At 45.2% G+C, this 25,416-nt stretch overlaps 1 protein-coding gene and 1 pseudogene across 1 annotated transcript in view; both read right to left on the reverse strand.

Annotated features, from left to right (window-relative positions):
- Positions 1-3,087: 3,087 nt before the first annotated feature.
- LOC117562361 lies at positions 3,088-8,820 on the reverse strand (annotated as a pseudogene).
- Positions 8,821-16,980: 8,160 nt separating this feature from the next.
- Positions 16,981-25,416, reverse strand: part of LOC117562362 (odorant receptor 131-2-like) — a 9,520-nt gene continuing 1,084 nt past the window's right edge. The window contains exons 3-5 of the mRNA XM_034240182.1: positions 24,736-24,876; positions 20,849-21,113; positions 16,981-17,487 (exon numbers count right to left, since the gene is read on the reverse strand). Coding sequence (XP_034096073.1) covers positions 17,083-17,487; positions 20,849-21,113; positions 24,736-24,876 — 811 coding nt within the window. The 3' untranslated portion in view covers positions 16,981-17,082. The remainder of the gene's footprint in view (positions 17,488-20,848; positions 21,114-24,735; positions 24,877-25,416) is intronic.

Below are 25,416 nucleotides of genomic sequence, written 5' to 3' on the forward strand. Positions count from 1 at the left end.
TAATTGTAACTTAGAATATGTTCCCTATTTTAAAGTGAAGTCTTGTTCATAACCAATAAGCTAGCAGTTTGACTCATGTTAATGAACAACTAGTTGATGGTGAATATGTGCACCTTAATCTAAAGTGTTACCATATTTATTTTAAACAAGAACATGCATATATTAAATAAAAGCTTTTCACTCGCACACACAAGCATCTTAAGGAATGTAGATGAATTATAACATAATATAATGCATGAAATAGACAGAATACATTACACAGCTGTATATTATATAGACGAGCATGTATTTAAAATATACGCTTTTTACTGCCTTGCAATTACTAAACATATATAAGTACAACTGCAACTGAAATGCATCAAATGTGAACAAATACAGACATTCAAATCTAAATGCACAGATATATTTACCTTTTTATAATAATAGCTATAATACTAACCTGCTCACACACTTGCAGCCACAGAGCGTCAGGAGTTCATGGCCTGTTAACATCTGCATGAGGACAATACAAAACACACATTCACGATACTTTAAGTGACATTAAATCATTTGTTCTATTGTTTTACTTTCTGATATAAAATATTAAAACAAACAAAACACAATCAGGAAATGTTTTTCTGCATTTGTTGAAGCTTCTCGAGGCTTTTAAAGGCCTTTTGAAGAGGAAATTATAATCTAAATATAACAACACCTAAACATTTAAGGCACCTTAACTTAGTGGTTTTGTCGGACTGTATTTGTATAGTATTATAAAAAAGCATTATATTCATACATTTTATACCAATTTACATCATTCAGCAGTTCATACATGTTCACTCTGTAGTCTGTAATGAAAATGATAAATGCATGAGTTCAGAATATTGATTAAAATGCGATTTAATTTCACTATTTGTTCACCTAGTATTAACTTATACATTTAAATCCATAATATAAATACAGTTAGAAAGTTTGATACAAAAATGCAAAATAATACCATTTCATTCTTTTGAACAGAGGAAACACATGTCAGCTGCAACTTAAAGAAAATAAAGCATTCATAATAATAATGTATATTATATAATATATTCAAAGATAAAGCAACAGAGACCCTCTCTCACCTGCTGAGTCTCTGGCTCCTCCAGCAGCCTGTCAGCTCCTTTATAATGTGTGTGTGTGTGTGTGTGTGTGTATGTGTATGTGTGTGTGTGTATGTATGTATGTGTGTGTGTGTATGTATGTGTGTGTGTATGTATGTGTGTGTGTCGGAGCATCGTTGCGGCCGTTTACAAGAATGTGATCGTGACGGTTCTCTGCATCTCCATCAACTACATCAACGGCACCCTGATACACACCTTCAGGAAGCACCAGGTGTGTGTGTGTGTGCGTGTGTGTGTTTGACGAGCATTGTGAACTTTAGATTATTAAAGGTAGCAAGGATGTTCCCCCTCAATCAACATTTGCATTAATTTGCCGTCTTTAAAATGAATATGTCTCAAAAAAAAAAAAAAAGTGCACATTTGTAGCATTACATTTGTTAATGTCAAATATAGCTAGTGGAGCCTCGCAGCGGCGAAACCGTGCCGCGCCACACTAATTGCGCCGCATAAGCGCATAGGTGCGGCTCTGTTGAGGCTCAGGTGAGGCTCCCTCCACAATGTCAGGCCCCACACAGTCTGCATGATCGGCCTGTAGGGAGGGGCGGCCCTGAGCACATTGCTTTTTGTTATGTGCTCTAGTAAATGACATGTGTCTAAAATACATATTTTAGAAATGACAAAATAAATGACTTGGTTCAGTTTGAACTGTATTTTATTAATTGTAATAAATACACATATAAAAAACACAAATAATATTTTTTCCAGCAATGTTTGTGCTGTAGTGACGTTTCCTTGTAGGCCGACCCTAAAGGTAGCATCGCAAATGGGATGGATAATGTCAGAAAATGATCTCTGTGTCAAACAAACCTTTATGATACTTACAAGTTTTGTTCAGCAGGATAATTTCCACATATTAACACCACTTTATGATTTCTGAACCAAAAGGAGCTACAGCTCAGTCACATGATTTCACGTCACCTCCGCTCAGCTAAAGTTGACTAATGTTGGGCTATAAAGGAACTACAGCACGGTCACATGACTTCACGTCACCACCGCTAAGCTAAAGGTGGCTAATGTTGAGCTATAAAGGAACTACAGCACGGTCACATGACTTCACGTCACCACCGCTAAGCTAAAGGTGGCTAATGTTAGGCTATAAAGGAACTACAGCACGGTCACATGACTTCACGTCACCACCGCTAAGCTAAAGGTGGCTAATGTTGAGCTATAAAGGAACTACAGCACGGTCACATGACTTCACGTCACCACCGCTAAGCTAAAGGTGGCTAATGTTGAACTATAAAGGAACTACAGCATTGTCACATGACTTCACGTCACCACCGCTAAGCTAAAGGTGGCTAATGTTGGGCTATAAAGGAACTACAGCACGGTCACATGACTTCACGTCACCACCGCTAAGCTAAAGGTGGCTAATGTTGGGCTATAAAGGAACTACAGCACGGTCACATGACTTCATGTCACCACCGCTAAGCTAAAGGCGGCTAATGTTGGGCTATAAAGGAACTACAGCACGGTCACATGACTTCATGTCACCACCGCTAAGCTAAAGGCGGCTAATGTTGGGCTATAAAGGAACTACAGCACGGTCACATGACTTCACGTCACCACCGCTAAGCTAAAGGGGGCTAATGTTGGGCTTGATGACGTTAAGTCGTCTCATTTAGACACTTGTTAGCAACCTCTGTGTATAAATTCACCAGTGGGGTATTTACTGACATATTTTATGTCTGTAAACAAAACGTTTGATGTCTTCAGCTTGTGTTAACAACAGACTTTATTTCAGGATTAAAAACCAAAAAAACACGGCCAAAAAACCATTGACCTCCAGACGAGGGAACCAGGAAGTAGAGGTGGGAAGTACTGGAGTACAAATACTTTGTTACTGTACTCAAGTACATTTTTCTGGTATTAGTACTTTACTCCACTACTTATGTTTCTGACAACTTTTTACTTTTAATGCTTACATTTTTAACACAAATACATGCACTTTCTACTCGTCATCTCTGTTTGCCGGGGCCACCATCATCTTCACGTTGACCCGGCACCTGTTGCACTGAAAGTATATTTTTAAGTACTTCCTGAACTTCTTGTCTCTGACGCCGTAGATGATGGGGCTGAGCAACCGGGGCAGGAGATAGACGATCAGGTAGTTTGCGAATCTGATTTCCACCCCTCGTCCGGGGAAGATCAAGTTCAGAACAATCTCCACACTCGGAGAAATGTAGGAAAGCATGCACATCGCCAACTGAGCCCCGTGAAGCAAGATGGTGTTTCTGGCTCTTTTCGCGACATTTTATCCGTCGATAAAGCCCGTGCTGCAAACATATCCTCAAATATGTGAAGACCAGCGTCAGGAACACACAGGAGAAGTAAATTACATCGAACGCTAGTCTTTTCTGAGCCAAAATCGGGTCTTTGAACACGTTTTGCCGCAAGCAGGACACCGACTCGTGGAAGAAGCTCATGGATTCTGTTGCTAGCGTCACAAATAGATCGGTGATATCTGGAGCAGCGCAAATAAACCAAATCATCCCGATGACGATGTAAGTTCTCCGCACGGTGCAGATCTGTGTGTGGCGTAGAGGCTCACAGATGGCGATGTAGCGCTCGATGGCCATGCTGGCTAGATTAAGGGGCGTGTTTCTGGTGGTGAAGACGGCCACCAGGATGAAGAAGCAGCAGAGGGACACGTTGATCCGGTAGAGGATGTAGCTGAGGGAGGAAGAGCGTGATGGTGACGGTCAGCTGGATGCTGTCGTTTATCACCATGTGGATAGAAGAGGATGTAGCGAGGGTCTTCATAGAAAGTCTGCAGGAAGACAAATGAGAAAAAAATTGGATCAGGGATAACATGTTAATGTCAGGCAGAGGAAGTAGATGGAGTACTTTTACTTTACATTTTGAACCCAATACCTGTACTTTCTACTTCTGACATGTTGAAACACAAATACTGTACTTTCTACTTCTTACATGTTGAACACAAATACCTGTACTTTCTACTTCTCCATGTTGAACCACAAATACCTGTACTTTCTACTTCTCACATGTTGAACTCAAATACCTGTACTTTCTACTTCTCACATGTTGAACTCAAATACCTGTAACTTTCTACTTATTACATGTTGAACTCAAATACCTGTACTTTCTACTTCTCACAGTGTTGAACACAAATACCTGTACTTTCTACTTCTCACATGTTTGAACACAAATACCTGTACTTTCTACTTCTCACATGTTGAACTCAAAACCTGTACTTTCTACTTCTCACATGTTGAACTCAAATACCTGTACTTTCTACTTCTCACATGTTGAACTCAAATACCTGTACTTTCTACTTCTTACATGTTGAACTCAAATACCTGTACTTTCTACTTCTTACATGTTGAACACAAATACCTGTACTTTCTACTTCTTACATGTTGAACTCAAATACCTATACTTTCTACTTCTTACATGTTGAACACAAATACCTGTACTTTCTACTTCTTACATGTTGAACTCAAATACCTGTACTTTCTACTTCTTACATGTTGAACTCAAATACCTGTACTTTCTACTTCTCACATGTTGAACTAAATACCTGTACTTTCTACTTCTTACATGTTGAACTCAAATACCTGTACTTTCTACTTCTTACATGTTGAACACAAATACCTGTACTTTCTACTTCTTACATGTTGAACTCAAATACCTATACTTTCCACTTCTTACATGTTGAACACAAATACCTGTACTTTCTACTTCTTACATGTTGAACTCAAATACCTGTACTTTCTACTTCTTACATGTTGAACACAAATACCTGTACTTTCTACTTCTTACATGTTGAACTCAAATACCTGTACTTTCTACTTCTCACATGTTGAACTCAAATACCTGTACTTTCTACTTCTTACATGTTGAACTCAAATACCTGTACTTTCTACTTCTTACATGTTGAACCCAAATACCTGTACTTTCTACTTCTTACATGTTGAACTCAAATACCTGTACTTTCTACTTCTTACATGTTGAACCCAAATACCTGTACTTTCTACTTCTTACATGTTGAACTCAAATACCTGTACTTTCTACTTCTTACATTTTGAACACAAATACCTGTACTTTCTACTTCTTACATGTTGAACTCAAATACCTGTACTTTTTACTTCTTACATGTTGAACTCAAATACCTGTACTTTCTACTTCTTACATGTTGAACTCAAATACCTGTACTTTTTACTTCTTACATGTTGAACTCAAATACCTGTACTTTCTACTTCTTACATGTTGAACACAAATACCTGTACTTTCTACTTCTTACATGTTGAACTCAAATACCTGTACTTTCTACTTCTTACATTTTGAACACAAATACCTGTACTTTCTACTTCTTACATGTTGAACTCAAATACCTGTACTTTCTACTTCTTACATGTTGAACTCAAATACCTGTACTTTCTACTTCTTACATGTTGAACCCAAATACCTGTACTTTCTACTTCTTACATGTTGAACTCAAATACCTGTACTTTCTACTTCTCTCATTTTCCAAACAGCTGGTTCCTTTAGTCTGAATGTGTGTTTGGTGCGTGATCATTATTCTTTAGAGTCATTGCGTGCCTATTGATTTGAACACGATCCGTGTATCCATCATTTCCTGGTCTTCTCTAAAGAAGAGGGACCAATGGAAACGTTGTCATGTTGCCGTTGTTCAGCATGGAAACATTCATTAGCTAACAATGACATTATTGTTCTATTAATATAAAGGGAGGTCAGGTACTCTTTAAAGCAGCTGCTAGCTATGGGTACTTTTTACTTTAGTACATTTCAAAGCCCTCTTTACTTTTACTTAAGTAAAGAAGTTTAGTCAGTACTTCTACTTTTACCAGAGTATTTTTAAACACGATTATCTGTACTTCTACTTGAGTAAAGGATGTGTGTACTTTTGCCATCTCTGGTGTCAGGAACCTTAATAGGGATGCATGAGTGTGGAGGAAATTATCTTCTCATTATCAATAAAACAATATTAAAATGAACTTGGTGTTAGTTTCTTAAAGGGGCCCTTTTATGCTTGTTGGGATTAGCCCTTTTCTGTGGTCTGCAAAGGCTAAAATCCATGTTATCTTAACCAATCAGAGCAGAATGGGCTCTGGTTTCAGACAGAGGGGGAAAAGAGGGGCTGCAGCACAGGCAGTATGAGAAAAATAAAGAGGTTTTTGAACATTAAAGCCTGGAGACATGTAGAGACACTACATACTGATATACACCTGAACATCAGCAGGAGAGGACTCTTTAAAGTAGAGACACTACATACTGATATACACCTGAACATCAGCAGGAGAGGACTCTTTAAAGTAGAGACACTACATACTGATATACACCTGAACATCAGCAGGAGAGGACTCTTTAAAGTAGAGACACTACATACTGATATACACCTGAACATCAGCAGGAGAGGACTCTTTAAAGTAGAGACACTACATACTGATATACACCTGAACATCAGCAGGAGAGGACTCTTTAAAGTAGAGACACTACAAACTGATATACACCTGAACATCAGCAGAATATGTCCCCTTTAAGAGGATCTCGTAGAATACTGTTTGCAGGCTTCCTTAATCAACTCTTGATTAACCCTCACCTGTCATGGAAATACAGTATTAATAGTTTCTTATTAAAAATGGTTGATCAGCATGCTGTGTTCATTTTAAGGCAGAATACACATTCTCAGAGAGTTTGTGTTTCTAACAAAACTGTGATGAAACAAACAACCATAGGTAGTGCAAATCATTATCAGTTAATATTCCAGATATATGAATACATTGGTTTTACATTAAATGTAAGGCTGTAGCAAATTAATTTTTTTCCAATTTCTGAATGAAGCTTTGAATATTTGTCGTCATAGTTCATGATAATAAATGTGAGGACTTTACACCACTGTGGAAAAAAAAAAGTCCTACACAGCCACCACAGGAACCTAATTTACACACATATTATAATACTAATAATGTTCATCAGCTACTGTGTACACATACAGGCTTTTAAAAAAGTAAATTAACGCAAAAAAAAAAAAAATACACCACTTTCACATATTCATTTTTAGAAATCCAATGTCAATTTTATGAAATATAGTAGACAAAATACACGTCTCTTTTTATAATTAAACAGTTTTCTGTCTATAAATGTCCCATGGATATTCAGCTTGCTATAATATAATAAGAACAGACAGGCATATTATACTTAAGAAGTGTAGTGGAGCGAGGTAATGAGAGTCGGAGAGGGAGAGAGGAGAAAGAGTGTGGGTTTTTGTCTCAGCTGCTTCACAATAACAAACTTTGAGGCATTTCCTTATTAAACCCACAAAAATACTGTATTTACTAAAAAGGTGCAGGTAATACAAGCACTTATCAAGCAGCAAACACAAATTAAATATACTGCATAATTCTACTGAGACAGATGGCTGCGTGTGTGTGTCAATGGGCTGCAGATATTTTTTATAATCTGTTAAAGCGTCAGAAAATAGTGGAAAAAAACGCCCTTCGCATTTTCCCAGAGCCTGTTGTCACATCTTCAAACTGCTTAGGATATAAATATTGCAAATCTTTTGCATTTACATGATATCGAATAGCACATTTTTGCATTTAAGGCAACTGGAATGAGTCAATGTTTGTACTACAGTTGACTGGAAATTACTATTAAAATGGTTGTTAATCTTCAAATAGGCTATTCAGATGTCCGTGTGTGTGTTTCTGTGTGTGTGTGGTGTGTGTGTGTGTTTCTGTCTGTGTGTGTGTGTGTCTCTGTGTGTGTGTGTGTGTTTCTGTGTGTGTGTGTCTCTGTGTGTGTGTGTCTTTGTGTGTGTTGTGTGTGTTTCTGTGTGTGTTGTGTGTGTGTGTGTGTGTGTGTGTGTCTCTGTGTGTGTGTGTGTTTGTGTGTGTGTGTGAGTTTCTGTCTGTGTGTGTGTGTGTGTCTCTGTGTGTGTGTGGTGTGTTTCTGTGTGTGTGTGTCTCTGTGTGTGTGTGTCTCTGTGTGTGTGTGTGGTGTTTTCTGTGTGTGTTTGTGTGTGTGTGTGTGTTTCTGTCTGTGTGTGTGTGTGGTGTGTGTCTCTGTGTGTGTGTGTGTTTCTGTGTGTGTGTGTCTCTGTGTGTGTGTGTTTCTGTGTGTGTTTGTGTGTGTGTGTGTGTTTCTGTCTGTGTGTGTGTGTGTGTTTCTGTGTGTGTGTGTCTCTGTGTGTGTGTGTTTCTGTGTGTGTTGTGTGTGTGTGTTTCTGTCTGTGTGTGTGCGTGTGTCTCTGTGTGTGTGTGTGTCTGTGTGGGTGTGTGTGTCTCTGTGTGTGTGTGTCTCTCTGTGTGTGTGTGGGTGGGTGTGTGTGTGTTTCTGTCTGTGTGTGTGCGTGTGTCTCTGTGTGTGTGTGTCTCTGTGTGTGTGTGTCTCTGTGTGTGTGTGTCTCTGTGTGTGTGTCTCTCTGTGTGTGTGGGTGGGTGTGTGTGTGATGTGTACCCGGTGTCTGAAGAAGGTGGCGACCAGGCTGCCGTTGATGTAGCTGAGCAGCAGCCAGAACAGAACCACCATCAGATTCTTAAAGAACATCGTGGTGAACGTTTCGCTAACCAGCAGGAACTGTGAGGGGAATGACAAAAGAAAACGCTTTTTAATCCAATTAATGCTCAATAATTTAACTCCAATCTCTATGTCTCTATTGGTTGGTCGAGTTGACACTTGACAATGTAGAAAAAAGCATCTGGTATAGTAAATATAATATGTTACGTTCACTCATGTAAGCTTCTCCTACACATCTATTTCTTTATTTGAATGAAGACTGGGCTTTTCCACAAAAACATGAAACAGTACGGAAAGAAGAGCCTTTGTTATCACACAAACAAAAAGCCTGTACTTATTTAAACCATAACAATATTTCCTAGAAGTCCCCAATATTATCAAAACAACCCTAGAAATTGGGACCAAAATATACTGGATAATTTATCTCACAATGTTTTTATTGCATCGGTAAAACACACATTTTAAATATCGGTTTTGGGTGAAAAACAAACAATCTGAAATAATAAGCATTAGCTTGAAGGCATCCCTGTGATAATAAAGGATTAATACATTAAGAAAAATATTCGATAATGGATTTATTTGTATCAAGCTGTCATTTAAACTTCTCTATCATGATAGAGGACAAGACAGAAATTCACCACAGTCCACTAATTGCTATTTTTTCTTATAAAGTTCTAAATATTGTCCAATCCTTAATCTATTAACACATTTGTGAATCAGGAGAACAGTCTTAATGTTTGGATAAAAAGTACCGGACTAGGTTATCATTTAAATATATAATATTACATTACATTACATTACATTACATTACATTACATTGCATTTAGCTGACGCTTTTGTCCAAAGCGACTTACAATAAGTACATTCGACCAGGAAGACACAACCTTGAAGAAAACAGAATCATAAAGTACATCAGGTTTCATAGAGCCAAACATTTCAAGTGCTACTCAACTGGCTTTAGATAAGCCAGTCCTTTATTAGTATAAAAGTGCTTCGTTAATAGTTCTAACGCTCGAAGTGGAGTCGAAAGAGATGAGTTTTCAGTTTGCGCCGGAAGATGTGCAAGCTATCTGCTGTCCTGATGTCAATGGGGAGCTCATTCCACCATCTTGGAGCCAGGATAGCAAACCCACGTGTTTTCGCCGATGGGAACTTGGGTCCCCCTCGCAGCGAGGGCGCAACGAGTCGTTTGGGCTGATGCAGAGCGTAGTGCACGCGCTGGGGGTGTACGGTTTAACCATGTCCTGGATGTAGGAAGGGCCAGATCCATTCGCAGCACGGTAAGCAAGTACCAGTGTCTTGAAGTGGATTCTAGCAGTTACTGGAAGCCAGTGAAGGGAGCGGAGGAGCGGAGTGGTGTGGGAGAATTTAGGAGGGTTGAAAACCAGACGAGCCGCTGCATTCTGGATGAGCTGCAGAGGTCGGATGGCACATGCAGGTAGACCAGCCAGGAGGGAGTTGCAGTAGTCTAGGCGTGAGATGACGAGAGCCTGGACCAGAACCTGAGTCGCTTTCTGAGTCAGCTGGGGACGTATCTTCCTGATGTTGTAAAGCGTGTATCTGCAGCAACGGGTTGTAGCAGCGATGTTTGCAGTGAAGGACAGGTTGTTATCTAGGGTCACACCCAGATTCCTTGCAGTCTGAGTCGGGGAAACAACTGAGGTGCCGATGTTGATTGTCAGGTCAAGAGTTGGACAATCTTTTCCCGGGAGGAAGAGCAGCTCAGTCTTGTCAAGGTTGAGCTTGAGGTGGTGAGCAGACATCCACTGAGAGATGTCAGCTAGACAAGCAGAGATGCGTGCGACGACCTGGGTCTCTGAGCGGGGAAAGGACAGAATTAATTGGGTGTCGTCAGCGTAGCAGTGGTAAGAAAAACCATGCGGGCTAATGACTGATCCGAGCGAGTTTGTGTACAGGGAGAAGAGGAGGGGACCAAGAACAGAGCCCTGAGGGACCCCCGTAGTTAATTGACAAGGGTCGGACTCAGACCCTCTCCAAGTCACCCTGTGGGTACGGTCTTTCAGGTATGAGGTGAGGAGGGAAAGTGCAGAGCCTGAAACTCCAAGTTTTTGGAGAGTGCGAAGGAGGATCTGATGATTCACCGTGTCGAATGCAGCAGACAGGTCCAACAGGATGATGACAGAGGAGAGGGATGCAGTTTTGGCAGTGTGCAGTTCCTCCGTGACAGCAATGAGAGCAGTTTCTGTGGAGTGACCTGCCTTGAAACCAGACTGGTGCGGATCCAGAAGGTTGTTCTGATGGAGTTAACAGGAGAGTTGTTTAAAGACAGCGCGTTCAAGTGATTTAGACAGGAACGGGAGGAGAGAGACAGGCCTGTAGTTTATAACATCAGACGGGTTGAGAGTGGGTTTCTTTAGGAGAGGGTTTACTCTTGCCTCCTTGAGACTGTTTGGAAAAGTGACCAGAAGTTAGAGAAGTGTTGATGAAATGGGTGAGAAACGGTAGAATATCAGGAGCGATAGTCTGAAGGAGGTTTGAAGGGATAGGGTCCAGAGGACAGGTGGTAGGGCGGGCAGAGGTAATGAGGGTAAGAACCTCACTTGGAGAGAGAGGGGAAAAGGAGGTCAGTGTGTTGGTGGAAGGAAGGTCTGGTGACCCAGTGGTGAGTAAAGGTGAGTCAGAAAAAGAAGAGCGAATATCATTAACCTTTTTTTCAAAGTGGGTAACAAAGTCGCTTGACAGAAGGGAGGAGGGGGGTGGAGCTTTTGGAGGGTCCAAGAGGGTGGAGAAGATGGAAAATAGTTTTTTAGGATTGGAATAGGAAGATTGGATCTTATCTTGAAAGAAAGTGCTTTTTGCCTGAGAGATCGAAGCAGAGAAAGAGGAGAGGAGAGCTTGATAGGTTAGGACAGGGCTGGCCAACCAGTCAGAGGTTAAGAGCCACATTTTTTCTATGTTTCTGCAAAGAGCCACATCAAACACACAGTCACTGATACCGCTTGTTTCAGTTTTTTGTTTTCTGGAGACAAGATTTCAACCACGTCACTGATGTGATCTTTGTGGCATTGGGATATATATTTTTTAAATCCTCTGGAGCAGAGAGAGTAGCTGTGGATTATTGTTATTGATTAATAGTGTTTCTTAGGGTCAAAAACACTAAACTCACAACTTAAAATGAAAGCGTTTAGTTTATTTAATAAAAGAGCACATGTTCAATGTGAAAAGTGACAGTAATTATAGATTATTTGGAATTTGGTGCTATATATATATTTAAAAAAAAAAATTATATATATTTTTTAAACACCTTGAATTTCAGGGGGGGGCGCGGGGCTCCGTTGGTGGGGCGCAGCGCCCCTCCAAGACAATGGTAGGGGAAACACTGGATAGTGTTTAATCAACGATAGGTTTCCCCCCCCTCAAATTGGTTCACTGCATCGCAGGTATTATTGTGATTGGCTCTTGGGCCACATCAAAATTAGACGCGCTGTCATCCTCTCATACTGACACCTGACACCACACATACACACGTAGGGAGAGCCGGGACGAAAGTAACACGGGACGAAAGTAACACGGGACGAAAGTAACGGAGCGATTTTATCCGAGCCCAAACAACTTTGACCGGCCAAATTACGTCAGAATGATCAGCATTCAATACTTAACAGACCTACTAAATATCAGGTTTAACTGTCAGGAGTAGCTAGTGTTGTCACGATACCAACATTTTGGTTTCGATACCAAGTCAAGAATTGCGATTCCGATTCTTTTTCGATACTTTTCTTAAAAAAAGGGAAACAGTATTAAATGTAATTTATTGTGCTTTATTTCACACCAGAACCATAACACAAACTTTTAAACAATGAGAACAATAAATAAAATAAATGACAATAATTCGTATTAAATCAAATTAATACATTTCTTACAGACAGGCCTCGTGGTGTCCGTAGGCTTGCCCTCACTGTCAGAGATATAGCTAAAATACTTCCAAATTTCGCTTCTGGCGTCTTTTTTGTCAACAAGCCGAGGCGCAGCGGCAGTTGCACTCCCACTTGCAGCCATGCTTCTCGTTTTCTCACATGCTCTGGCAGCTAGCGCGTGCACCAGAGAGGGGAGGGACTTAGAGCGTGCTTAAGAGGGGCGGGACTGCAGGCACGGCTGCAGTGCAGGGAGTGGAAGCAGAGCGCTGAACACACACGGCTCTTATTAAAACGGCGCTTTCTCACCGGAGTACTTTCCCCCGTCATTCTTAAAGTACCGATACTAATGAAACGGAGGAATCGTAACATTTTTAACGGCAGGGTATCGCGGTACCTTTCAAGTATCGGTACACCGTGCAACACTAGTCAGGAGTCAGTGTCTCTCCCCCAAACTCACACATATACAATTAGATATGAACTGAAGAGCCGCATGAAACTAGGCAAAGAGCCGCATGCGGCTCGAGAGCCGCGGGTTGGCCACCCCTGGGTTAGGAGGTCATCACGGTGTTTGGATTTCCACCATTTCCGCTCTGCTGCCCTAAGGACGGTTCTATTAGCACGCAGTGCATCATTTAGCCAGGGAGCCGGAGGGGACTGACGAGCCTGCCGAGATGTCAGAGGACAGAGCGAGTCCAGAGTGGATGAAGAGAGTAGAGAGGAGAGTTTCTGCAGCAGAGTTGGAGGCAGGAGTTGGAACGAATCAGAGGAAGGGAGGGCTGAAGAGCACCGACGATGCAAAGGTAGAGGGAGAGAGGGAGCGAAGGTTACGGCGGACAAGTGTAGGATGGGAAGAGATTAGTTTGTTATGTTTGGAAAGTGGTAGAGAGAATGAAATGAAGAAGTGATCGGATGTGTGGAGCGGGTTTACAGAGAGGTTAGAAGTAGTGCAGTTCCTTGAGAATATGAGATCAAGGACATTGCCAGCTTTATGAGTCGGTGGGGACGGAGAGAGTGAGAAAGCAAAGGCGGTTAACAGAGATGTTAGTTCGTCTATCTTCCCCATCTGGAGATTGAAGTCTCCGAGAAGTACAGCGGGAGGGCCAGTTTCAGGGATGTGTGAGAGGAGATGATCTAATTCCTCCAAGAAGTCCCCCAAGGCGCCTGGTGGACGGTAGAGAACAACAATGGTTAACTGTATAGGATGGGTTACTGTGACGGCATGGAACTCAAAGGTGGAAGGAGTAAAGTTAGGTAGCTTGAAGAGGGAAAAGCTCCATTTGGGAGAGAGCAGGAGACCAGTGCCACCTCCTCTGCCAGTGGGTCTGGGTGTATGGGAGAAGGAATATGCAGTGGAGAGAGCTGCTGGGGTGGATGTGTTGGATGGAGTAATCCAGGTCTCAGTGAGAGCAAGGAAATCCAGAGACTGCAGGGAGGTGTAGCCAGAGATGAAGTCAGCCTTAGGAACAGCTGACTGGCAGTTCCACAGGCCGCCTGAAACTAGATGATGGATCTCAGTGGAGCACGTGGGATAGACGAGAGCAGGCCGGTTATATCGATTAGGAGATACACGGGGCCAGTGATAATTGCGAGAAGACACATGAACAGGAATAGAGAAAATACACATGATTATAGCATGAGGGGTTAGAAAACTAAAGAAAAGAGAAATAAGACACCAGCTCGATCAGAGTAGGATTTGCCTCCTCTTTGACTCCCGTAGGACTCTAATGTCTTTGTCAGTCTTAGCCTGTCTGCCGCTGAAGCTGCCGCTCCAGGAAAGAGCTACCCGAAATGGACGCCTGATTGCTCAGTTCTCACAGCTGAAGTTAATTAGTTAACTATCTACAGCTGATGGGCGACAATAGACTGGCCCTGCCTATGTTAATAATGCAGGCTTGAGTGCTGAGAGCTGTAAAGCAGGTTTCGCCTGAGCAGATCTGAGATTTAAAATCTCTCAAAGCGATTTAGCCGTTTTAGCTACAGTAACAATTATACAGAGTCGAATAAATGAAAGCTGCCAGTCAGCTCCTTTATAATGTGTGTGTGTGTGTGTGTGTGTGTGTGTGTGTGAGAGTGTGTGTGTGTGAGTGAGTGTGTGTGTGTGTGTGTGTGTGTGAGGAGCATTGTGAACTTTTGATCATTAAAGTTAGTGAGGATGTTCCCCCGTAATCAACATTTGCATTAATTTACCGACTTTGAAATTAAAATGTTTTGAAGCATTCAGGATTATATTTACATTTGATTTAAAGTGTGTGTGTGTGTGTGTGTGTGTGTGTGTGTCTGCTTCCACTTCCAGGCTTGCAAAGAACTTGAATAACATTTCCTTTTATTTCTTCCACAATATAATGTAGAGCTGATCCTGCTGAACAAAAAAGTGTAAGTATGATAAACCACCCCCTGTGTGTTATGTAGCTTTGTAAACGGTCTGCAGAGTCACAAACCCTCAAAGTACACCCTGTAGCGAGTACAACTCTAACACAGAAAATACCTGTCTGTGCTGCCCCAGAACGCCTCGTTGGAGATTGTTCTTTTTCCATTTTTTTCTTCCGGGAACCAAGTGACGTAACGATGGACCAATCCGTGGAGCTCCTCACACAAACCAGGATCCCTTAGCGTCACTATCAAACGCAGTGGGGGCACCTTTAGCGTCGATCTTCAACTATCAGGGAGTCCCATTGACTTGCATAGAGCTTTTCTCAGCCGCAGCTGCGTGGATCTCCGCTCACAGTTTGCCACACACTCACGTGTGTGTGCTCAGGCTGAATTTCGCGGGTGTCCTCGCTGTCTCGCAGACCCCACGCAGCAACCAGGAAACGACACCAGTAATCCAGCTCACACTGTCGGCTCCTCAAGCCTCAAAGGGCGGAGCAGCGAGCCCCGCAACGTCCCGCCAACACGGCCACCCAGACCCCACGCAGCATTCCCATCTGTTTGTCATTACTGGTGTCATTTCCTGGTTGCTAACAAACGCCATTGTAACACATAAACACTGATGTTCCTCTGTAACGGTGGTGGACTCATCAGAACAGAGTGGGCGAGCTGACCAATCAGAGCACAGTGGGCTCATATAGGGAGGGGGGGGCAGGAGCTCCAACAAGCCGTGTAGGACAGAGAGTGAACACACATACTATACAGAGATGCTGTGAGAAACCAAGGTGAGTTTGGAAAATGTAACAATGTAAATCTATTCTAGTAGACCTCAACAATGGAATTATGATCAGTAGAAATGGCCATGGCATGATGGGACCTTTAATTGCAGCCTTGATTTAAACATGCAAATCCCAGGTTTTGATTTGATTTTTTTTTTTACATTTGTTTTATTGTTTTATGTCTTATTATTAGGGCCGGGACTTTAACGCGTTAATTAAGATTAATTAATTACACAAAAATTAACGCGTTAAAAAAATTAACGCATTTTAATCGCACTTATTTTTGCACCGCGGAACGTTTCTCACTGGATGAGTTTCAGGCGTACCGATTATACTGGAGCACCAACTAACGTTCATGACTTCAGACAACAACAAACCACAGTGAACAACAGTGGGATATATTGTTTTAAAAAACGGACGGATGGAAGCGTCGATAAGAGCACGGTTGTGTGCAAATTATGCAAAAAGGAATTCGCATATCACCGCAGCACATCAAGCCTCAAGTATCACCTCAATGCAAAACATATAGCAGCTAGCGTGGAAGCTAGCGTGGACGTTAGCCTCTTTTATCACGTTCACACCAAAAAGAGCCGGTACTAAAATTAGTTCATGAGAACCTTTTTACCCCCACGAAAGTCCCTGCTAGAGAGCAGAGAGCTGCTAGAGAGCAGGGACTTTCGTACGGCTCTCTTGTGAGAAAAGAGCTATATTTCTGATTGGCTGGGCGGATTGCAAACCACACCCCGTAAAACTCCCAAACAGTTTTGTGAATTTGATTATCCTCGCATTAGCATTATTAGCATTAGCCCTGCGCAGAAACGCAGAGAGACTAATTTATGGCAACACAAAATAAAACATGGGAGCGGTGGAGATGAGGAGGTGTCGGCGTTCTGGCGATTTACTCGGAAGGCTGCAGGGACTCCCAGCAGCTTCTACTGAAGCCAGTCCCCAACTCCGGGGACTTCCGGCCGGGGACTTTGGGCGGCAGTATACGCCGTGAAGTGGTTTGCGGCCTGCCAGTAAACCCAAAGCAGAAGAAGAAGAAGTGACGTCAGCGGCTTCATTTGCCTAATCCACCCCCATGTTCAAAGAGTTCTCAACTTCTCATGAACTAAATTCTCATGAACCTTTGTGGGAAAAGTACTGCGGTGTGAATGCGCCTAATGGTATACTAAAATCCATGTGAAAAAAATTCCTTCTCACTGTTCTTAGGTCAAATATTTATATGTGATTAAAAATGCGATTAATTTCGATTAATTAATTACAAAGCTTCTAATTAATTAGATTAATTTTTTTAATCGAGTCCCGGCCCTACTTATTATATATTATGTTGCATTGTTGGAGGAGCTTGGGACTTGAGTTTTTCATTGCCACATCTCCACTGTAGCTGTGCCTATGACAATAAAGCTTTGAATGTCTCTCTCAGTGTATCGCCGGTTTGGACGTTCTCCTCGGTCGTACTTTCATCTTCTCCTCCACTGTCCTGCATCCTTTAAAGCAGAAATGCTTCCGGATGTTTCCGCGGAACTTCTTATCTCTGAGGCCGTAGATGAGAGGGCTGAGAAGACGAGGAAGAATGTTGGTGAAGACGAAGGTGCTGAAGAAGATGTCTGTTCTCTTGTGGGGCCAATTGGAGACGAGGAAGAGGTTGATGAAGGGCGCGATGAAGGACAGCAGGCAGAGGACCAGCTGGACCCCATGGAGCAGGATGGTGTTTCGGGCGTTTCTCATCGAGGCTCGACCCACACCTGAAACCCCCCGAGCTGCGAGGAGCACGTTCAGATAGGTGAGGACCACCGTGAGGAAGACGAAGGAGAACATGAGCACCTGAGGAGGAAGAGGGGAGTACTTATTAACAGAGATGGCAAAAGTATACACGTCCTTTACGCAAGTAGAAGTACAGATACTCATGTTTAAAAATACTCAAGTAAAAGTAAAGAACTATGGGCTTTGAAATGTACTTAAGTAAAAAGTACCCATGAGGATCCTCTTGACGCTGTCAATTCGATCCAGGCTGTTTCTTCCTCATTACGGCCGACTCTTCCGGAGAGGTTCTCCGGAGACTTCATGAACTGCAGAGCCTTCCTCGTGCAGTGCGATCTGCATTTCCAACACAACCCAGGGGCTTTTTCATCAGACCATGCTAAAATGGCGTTTATCGTGTCCCATTTAACGGGAAGAGCTGCAGCCTGGGCTACTGCAGAATGGTCCAGAGACTCAGAGCTTTGCTATAGCCGACTTCATAGACACTATGAGTTGCATATTTGACCACTCGTCGCCTGCTACAGAGGCCAGCAGAAGACTTCTTCAGATGCGCCAGCACAACCGTCAGGTGGTTGATTATGCCATCGAGTTTCGCACAGTGGCAGCGGACAGCGGGTGGAATATTCCGGCTCTTCGTGACGCTTTTATGACTGGACTTTCAGATCCGATAAAGGACCAGCTGGCTCCTCTGGAGGTGCAGCGGGACCTGGAGTCTCTCATCGCTGTGTCAATCTGGATCGACAACCGACTTCAGTAAAGGGAGAGAGAGCGCCTGCGCACCGGTGACAGACATCCCAGTTTCTAGGGCTTCCCTCAGAGAAACCTTCCACCAGGAAGGACTTTCCAGCCCACGACTTCGGACCACCGGAGGACAGCGCCTCCGCTTGACTCAGACGAACCCATGCAGCTGGTCAGGACCAGGCTTTCTCTGGAGGAGAGGCAGCGCCGTCTGCGGGAGGGCTGCTGTTTTCTACTGTGGCCAGCTGGATCACCAACTCGCCTCATGTCCGGGAAAAGACCGAGCTTACCAGCCAAGAGGAGGGAGCTGGTAAGCAAGCTTTCCACAGACTTTTCTCCTCGTCCCGTTACCCAGGTAAACATTTTCATAAACAATCAGGCCATTGACCAAGGGGTGCTAATAGACTCAGGGGCTGACGAAGGTCTTATGGACCGGGGCATAGTCAAACAGCTAAAGATAAAAACTGTTCCGCTATCCCGCCCTATTAACGCCAGTGCCTTAAGGCCCTGACACACCAGGCCGAAATCGGCCGTTTTCGTTAGTCGGACGACGAAGCGTGCCCTGTCGCCCAAACTCAAATTTGGTGTGTCCTGTCGGCCGTGACAACGCCTTATTTGGCCTTTCATGGCCGACGCACGGCCCGATTCAACATGTTGACGAGAGTGAAAATGGAACGCACACGCTATTTGTTGTTTGTTTATATCACGTCTGTTCTTCTTCTCTGTCTTCCGGTTGTTGCCCTCTTTTGAATGACGAATACACACTACCGCCACCTGCTGGTAAGGAGAGTTATTGCCACTCACGCATGCGCAGTTCGTACATACTCGGCTGAAGTCTTTGCGGTGTGTTCCAGTGCGACACATGGCCAAGACGCAGGAGAACACGCCGACGCAACAGTCGGCGTCGGCATCGGCGAGTTCTCTGGTGACTGCTTGGTGTGTCAGGGCCTTACGACGGTCGTCTTTTGTTCACAGTTACCCACTGCACAGAGCCTATTCAGACCACTGTAAATAAGGACCATACAGAAATGTTGCAGTTTCACATTTTCGAATCTGCTCAGCACCCGATTATTTTTGGTTTCCCATGGCTAAAGATCCACAACCCACACATTGACTGGCGCTCCCGGAAAATTAAGGGGTGGGGGAGGATTGTATTAATAGATGTAAACATTCACGAGCTGTTAATGCACCAACTGATCCTGGTAGGATCAGTTGGCTACCAGCCTCCGCTGTTTTCAGTCAACGAAGGAGAAGTAGCGGTACCATCGTTCAATGCCATGATTAGACACTGTCGCCGAATCTGGGCTGGTGCTCGCCAGTCCCTACTCAGAAGTTCGGCTCAGTTGAAGGCTGTAGCAGACGTCCATCGCAGGGCTGCTCCCCTCTACAGACTGGGTCAGAAGGTTTGGCTTTCCACCAAGGACCTACCTCTTCATGTCACCTCCAATAAATTGGCTCCTAGGTTTGTGGGTCCATTCCCGGTGTCCAAGGTCATCAATCCTGTGTCTGTGCGCCTACGACTTCCGAGGTCTATGAGAGTACATCCCACCTTCCATGTCAGCAAGATCAAACCAGTGTATGAGAGCACACTTGTTCCCGCCTCCAAGCCCCCTCCACCGCCCCAGCTCTTTGAAGGTGGTCAAGTTTATAAGGTCCGTAAGCTGCTGGAGGTCCACAATAGGGGTCTGGGCAAGCAATTCCTGGTGGACTGGAAAGGTTATGGTCCCGAGGCAAGATGCTGGGTACCTGCATCATTTATTGTGAACAAGACCCTCATTCAGGACTTGTATGATCAGCCTGGGCCATCAGGAGTCAGCCCTAGGGGGGGGGGGGGGGGGGGGGGGGGGGTACTGTTGTGTTCCATCATGTCTCCCAGTTCCTGTTTCATTTTGGTGCTCACCTTTTGTGTTTCATTCCAGATCCCTTCACTCCCTATCCTTGTGTGTGTCTCCTGCTCTCATCAGCGTCTGCCCCGCCCCTGATTGTTTCCACCTGTGCCAGTTACCTCTTGTTTAAATTCCCCAGCCTTCCCTTCCCTTGTGTCAGTTCGTCTTGTCCTATCTCAATGCCAGTAGTCTGCGTACCAGCGATCACTTATTTTGTCTCAAGCCTGATTCATGCTCCTGAATTACTTTGTAATTTTTGTTCCTACCTTAGTGAGCGATTTTCTTTGTGCCTTTTTTGAGCCCTTTTTTCATCTCGTTAAGAGTGTCGCTCTTTTTTGTAAACCTATTTGGAATAAAGTATTTTACTCATACTTTATCTCTGTCTCCCGGTTCGTGCATTTGAGTGCTTTACCTTGTGTTTCCAAGTTCGTGACACAATGACTCTAAATAATAATGATCACGCCACCAAACACAGATTAAACTAAAGTAACCAGCCTGTTTTGAAAATGTAAGAAGTAGAAAGTACAGGTATTTGTGTTCAAAATGTAAGAAGTAAAAGTAAAAAGTCTACAAAGTAACTAAAGCTATTCAATAAATGTAGTGGAGTAAAAGTACACCATATACCTCTTAACTGTAGTCGAGTAGAAGTACAAAGTAGAACAAATACTCAAGTGAAGTACCTCAAAAGTGTGCTTAAATACTTGACTGAATGTACTTAGTTAGTTACTTTACACCACTGCCGGAGGGAAAGGCGTGACAAACACAAATATCAGAGAGAAATTCAACGAGATAACAAATACCTCCACCACTAGACTGAGGGTCTCGTGGTACGGTGTGTTGAAGACCAAGGAGGCGTTACAGAAGACCGTCTTTGAGAAGACAGACAGAGTCTGAGTGATGAGGATGATGATGATGTCAGTGAAGGCAGGGATGAAGGACACGAGCCAGATGAGAGCGATGAGGAGGTGGGCTCTCTGCACCGTGCAGATCTGGACGTGATGAAGAGGAAGACACACGGCGATGTAACGCTCCAACGCCATACCAGCCAGATTCAGAGGGCTGTTCCTGGAGGGAGAGAGAAACACAAAACTAGGGTCAACAGGGTGGGTGGAGGGGGTCTGGAGGACAGGTTTGGGCTGACAGCCCAGGGGCACAGCGGAGGATCAGGAAGGGGTCTCGGGCGGACGGCCCGGGGGCAAGGCAGAGTTCAAAAAGGGGAACTCGGGCGGACGGCCCGGGGGCAAGGCAGAGTCCAAGGTGGGGTACTCGGGCGGACGGCCCGGGAGCAAGGCAGAATCCAAGGAAGAGTCAGGGGGCCGGGCCCGAGGGCGAAGACTGCGGCTCTCAGGGGGCCGGGCTCGAGGGCGAAGACCGGACAGCTCCGGAGGCCGGGCAGGAAAGCGCTGACGGGACAGCTCTGGAGGCCGGGCAGGACCCGGTGTCGGCCGGACAGGAACCGGAGCCGGTGGGACAGGCTTCGGCAGGATCCCCCATGGAAGAGGACCAGGAGTTGGCAGGACCCCCGGCGAGACAGGTGACGGCGGGACCTCCAACGGAACAAGACATGGGATTGGCAGGACCCCCGGCAGAAGAGTCGTCGGCGGGACCCCCAACGGGACAGGACACAGGGTTGGCAGGACCCCCGGCAGGAGAGTAGTCGGTGGGACCCCCAACGGGACAGGACATGGAGCTGGCAGGAACCCCAGCAGAACCTCCAACGGCACAGGACATAGGGTGGGCTGGAACCCCGGCAGAAGAGTCGTCGGCGGGACCGCCAACGGGACAGGACACAGGGTTGGCAGGACCCCCGGCAGGAGAGTAGTCGGTGGGACCTCCAACGGCACAGGACATAGGATTGGCAGGACCCCCGGCAGAAGAGTAGTCGGCGGGACCCCCAACGGGACAGGACATAGAGTTGGCAGGACCCCCAGCGGAACCTCCAACGGCACAGGACATAGGGTTGGCAGGACCTCCAGCGGAACCTCCAACGGCACGGACATAGGATTGGCAGGACCCCCGGCAGAAGAGTAGTTGGCGGGACCTCCAACGGGACAGGACATAGAGTTGGCAGGACCCCCAGCGGAAACTCCAACGGCACAGGACATAGGGTTGGCAGGACCTCCAGCGGAACCTCCAACTGCACGGACATAGGATTGGCAGGACCCCCGGCAGAGGAGTAGTCGGCGGGGCCTCCAACGGGACAGGACATGGAGTTGGCAGGACCCCCAGCGGAACCTCCAACGGACCAGGACATTGGGTAGGGACTTGAGAGGAGACTCGAGAGGGGAACCAAGGGGGAACTAGAGAGGGGACTCGAGGAGGGACTAGAGAGGGGACTAGAGGAGGGACTAGAGGAGGGACTAGAGGAGGGACTCGAGAAGGTAACTCGAGAGGTGACTTGAGAGGGAACTGGAGATGGGACTAGAGAAGTGACTAGAGGTGGGACTAGAGATGGGACTAGGGAATTGACTAGAGGAGGGACTTGAGTAGGGACTATAGATGGGACTAGAGAATGGACTTGGGAAGGGACATGGGAAGTGACTAGAGGGGGGACTCGGGAAGGGACCAGAGAGGGGACTAGATAAGTGACTAGAGGAGGGACTTGAGAAGGGACTAGAGATGGAATTTGAGAGGTGACTCGACAGGGAACTCGAGAGGTGACTCGAGAGGGGACTCGAGAGGGAGCTGGAGGGGTGACTTGAGAGGGGACTCGAGAGGGAACTCGAGAGGACACTCGAGAGGGAACTTGAGAGGAGACTTGAAATGAGGCTTGAGAGGGGACTCGAGAGGTGACTTGAGAGTTGACTCGAGAGGTTACTTGAGAGTGGACTCGAGGGGGAACTCGAGAGGTGACTTGAGAGGTGACTTGAAAGGAGGCTTGAGAGGGAACTCGAGAGGAGACTTGAGAGGGAACTCGAGGGGTGACTTGAGATGGGACTCGAGGGGGGACTTGAGAGGGAACTCGAGGGGTGACTTGAGAGGGGACTCGATGGGGGACTTGAGAGGGGACTTGAGGGGGGACTTGAAAGGAGACTCGAGAGGGAACTTGAGAGGGGACTCGAGAGGGAGCTGGAGATGTGGCTTGAGAGGGGACTTGAGAAGGAATTTGAGAGGAGACTTGAGCCGGTCGGTTGGCCAACAGAACACGGGGGGCTGGAGTCGGCCGGAATGCCGACAGGGCACGGGGAGCTGGCGTCGGCCGGTACGCCGACAGGACACGGGGAGCTGGCATCGGCTGGAGACGAGGGGCTGGAGTCTAAACCATGGCTGCTGGGGCCAGGACTGAGGCTGGAACCATGGCTGCTGGGGCCAGAACTGGGGCCGGAACCATGGCTGCTGGGGCCAGAACTGGGGCTGGAACCATGGCTGCTGGGGCCAGGACTGAGGCTGGAACCATGGCTGCTGGGGCCAGAACTGGGGCTGAAACCATGGCTGCTGGGGCCTGTACTGGGTCCGGAACCATGGCTGCTAGGGCCTGTACTGGAGCCGGAACCATGGCTGCTGGGGCCAGAACTGGGGCTGGAACCATGGCTGCTGGGGCCGGAACTGGGGCTGGAACCATGGCTGCTGGGGCCTGTACTGGAGCCCAAAGCATGGCTTCTGTGACTAGGGCTGCTAGCCTGGACCTGCAACTCCTTCTCTTAGGAGCCGTTTGGAGGCTCCGTGGACCTCCAAAAGCCAGACTCCAGAGAACGACTCTTGGACAGGAGCAGGAACTGGGGCAGAAGCAAGGGTTGACTCCAGACGGAACACACCGATGCGTGTGGTGTCATAATGGGAATTGGGAGGCAGGGAGCCAGCATGGCTGGGGCTAGCAGGCAGGGGATAACACACCGAGAGGAAATCCAAAATCCAGCCAGGTAAGAATTTCACTAAATCTGGCTTCTCCATAGCCATCTGGTGTGCCTTAGCCAGAGCAGCCTCTCACTGCTGAACTCCAGACGCTCCCCTCCTCTTATCAGAACAGCCAGCCAAAGAAAAGGAAAAACGAAGTAATTCCAACTCAAAAGGATCTGCTGGGCCCATCCTTGGTTAGTTCCTTCTGTCAGGGTTGAGAGCGAAGCAGGCAGGACCCAAATGCAGATAAACAGAAAATACCTTTATTTCAAGGCTTAAAGACAGAGCAAAACAGAACTCTTCCCCGTGAACAACGTCAAACTACAACAAGGAACTAACAAAGACTAACAGAAAACACAGAACCTAAATGCACACATGACTAATCAAACAAACAAGAGACAGGTGAGGAGGGAGGAGGTGAACACTTTTCAAAAATAAAACAGGAAACCAAAGACAGAAAAAGACAAGACAAAACACAACACAGACAGATCGTGACACTGAGTACTTCTACTTTTACTCAAGTACAAGATCTGACTACTACTTTTACTCAAGTGCAATATCTGAGAACTTCTACTTTTACTCAAGTACAAGATCTGACTACTACTTTTACAAGAGTGCAATATCTAACTACTTCTACTCAAGTACACTATCTAAGTACTTCTACTTTTACACAAGTACAAGATCTGAGTACTTCTACTTTTACTCAAGTACAAGATCTAACTACTTCTACTCAAGTACACTATCTAAGTACTTCTACTTTTACACAAGTACAAGATCTGAGTGCTTCTACTTTTACTCAAGTACAAGATCTGACTCCCTCCCATGTGATTATTCCAGGATGAAAACCTACCTGTTGGTGGTGATTAAGACGACCAGCATGATGCAGCAGGGGATGAATCCTGGGTTGCCGGTGTAGGTGGCGATCACTAGCCCCAGAGAAAGTGTCAGCATGATCATGTCGTTAATCACCAGGTGGATGTACAGCACATACCTGCAGGAGAGGAAGAGGAAGAGGAGGAGAACATGAGGAAGACAACAAGAAAAACAAGAAACATATGTAAACAGGAAAGAGATGGGAGCGTCATGTTGAAGATGTCCTCAAAACCTGGTTAAAATCACTGATTCGGTCATAATAATAAAAACATGAATATAGCGATGTTTCGGAAACAATATCTTTTTGTTTTTTCCATCAGATTTGACTTTTGTACTTCTAGCACACTACTGGAGTTATTGGGACATTTGAAACACTCCTATGTACCACCCAATTCCTCAAAGTCTATACAATCAAATACAAATACTAACACATTAGTAAGGTCTAAGGTTTAATCTATATCCGTCATTGGGATGAAATAGCAGGTTACAGTAAAGCAGGATGAACAATCAACAGCTTTGAACTACAGTCTAGTCCTAAGAAAGTCCTCTGTACAATTAGGTGTTATTTTATACAACAGGTTTGTATTTTACATGGAGCAACATTATGTGCAATGCTTTACTGACACTGTAGAGCGCAGAGAGTCACAGTTAAAGAGTG

This window comes from Gymnodraco acuticeps, unplaced genomic scaffold (assembly GCF_902827175.1).
Source record: "Gymnodraco acuticeps unplaced genomic scaffold, fGymAcu1.1, whole genome shotgun sequence".
Taxonomy (NCBI): Eukaryota; Metazoa; Chordata; class Actinopteri; order Perciformes; family Bathydraconidae; genus Gymnodraco; species Gymnodraco acuticeps.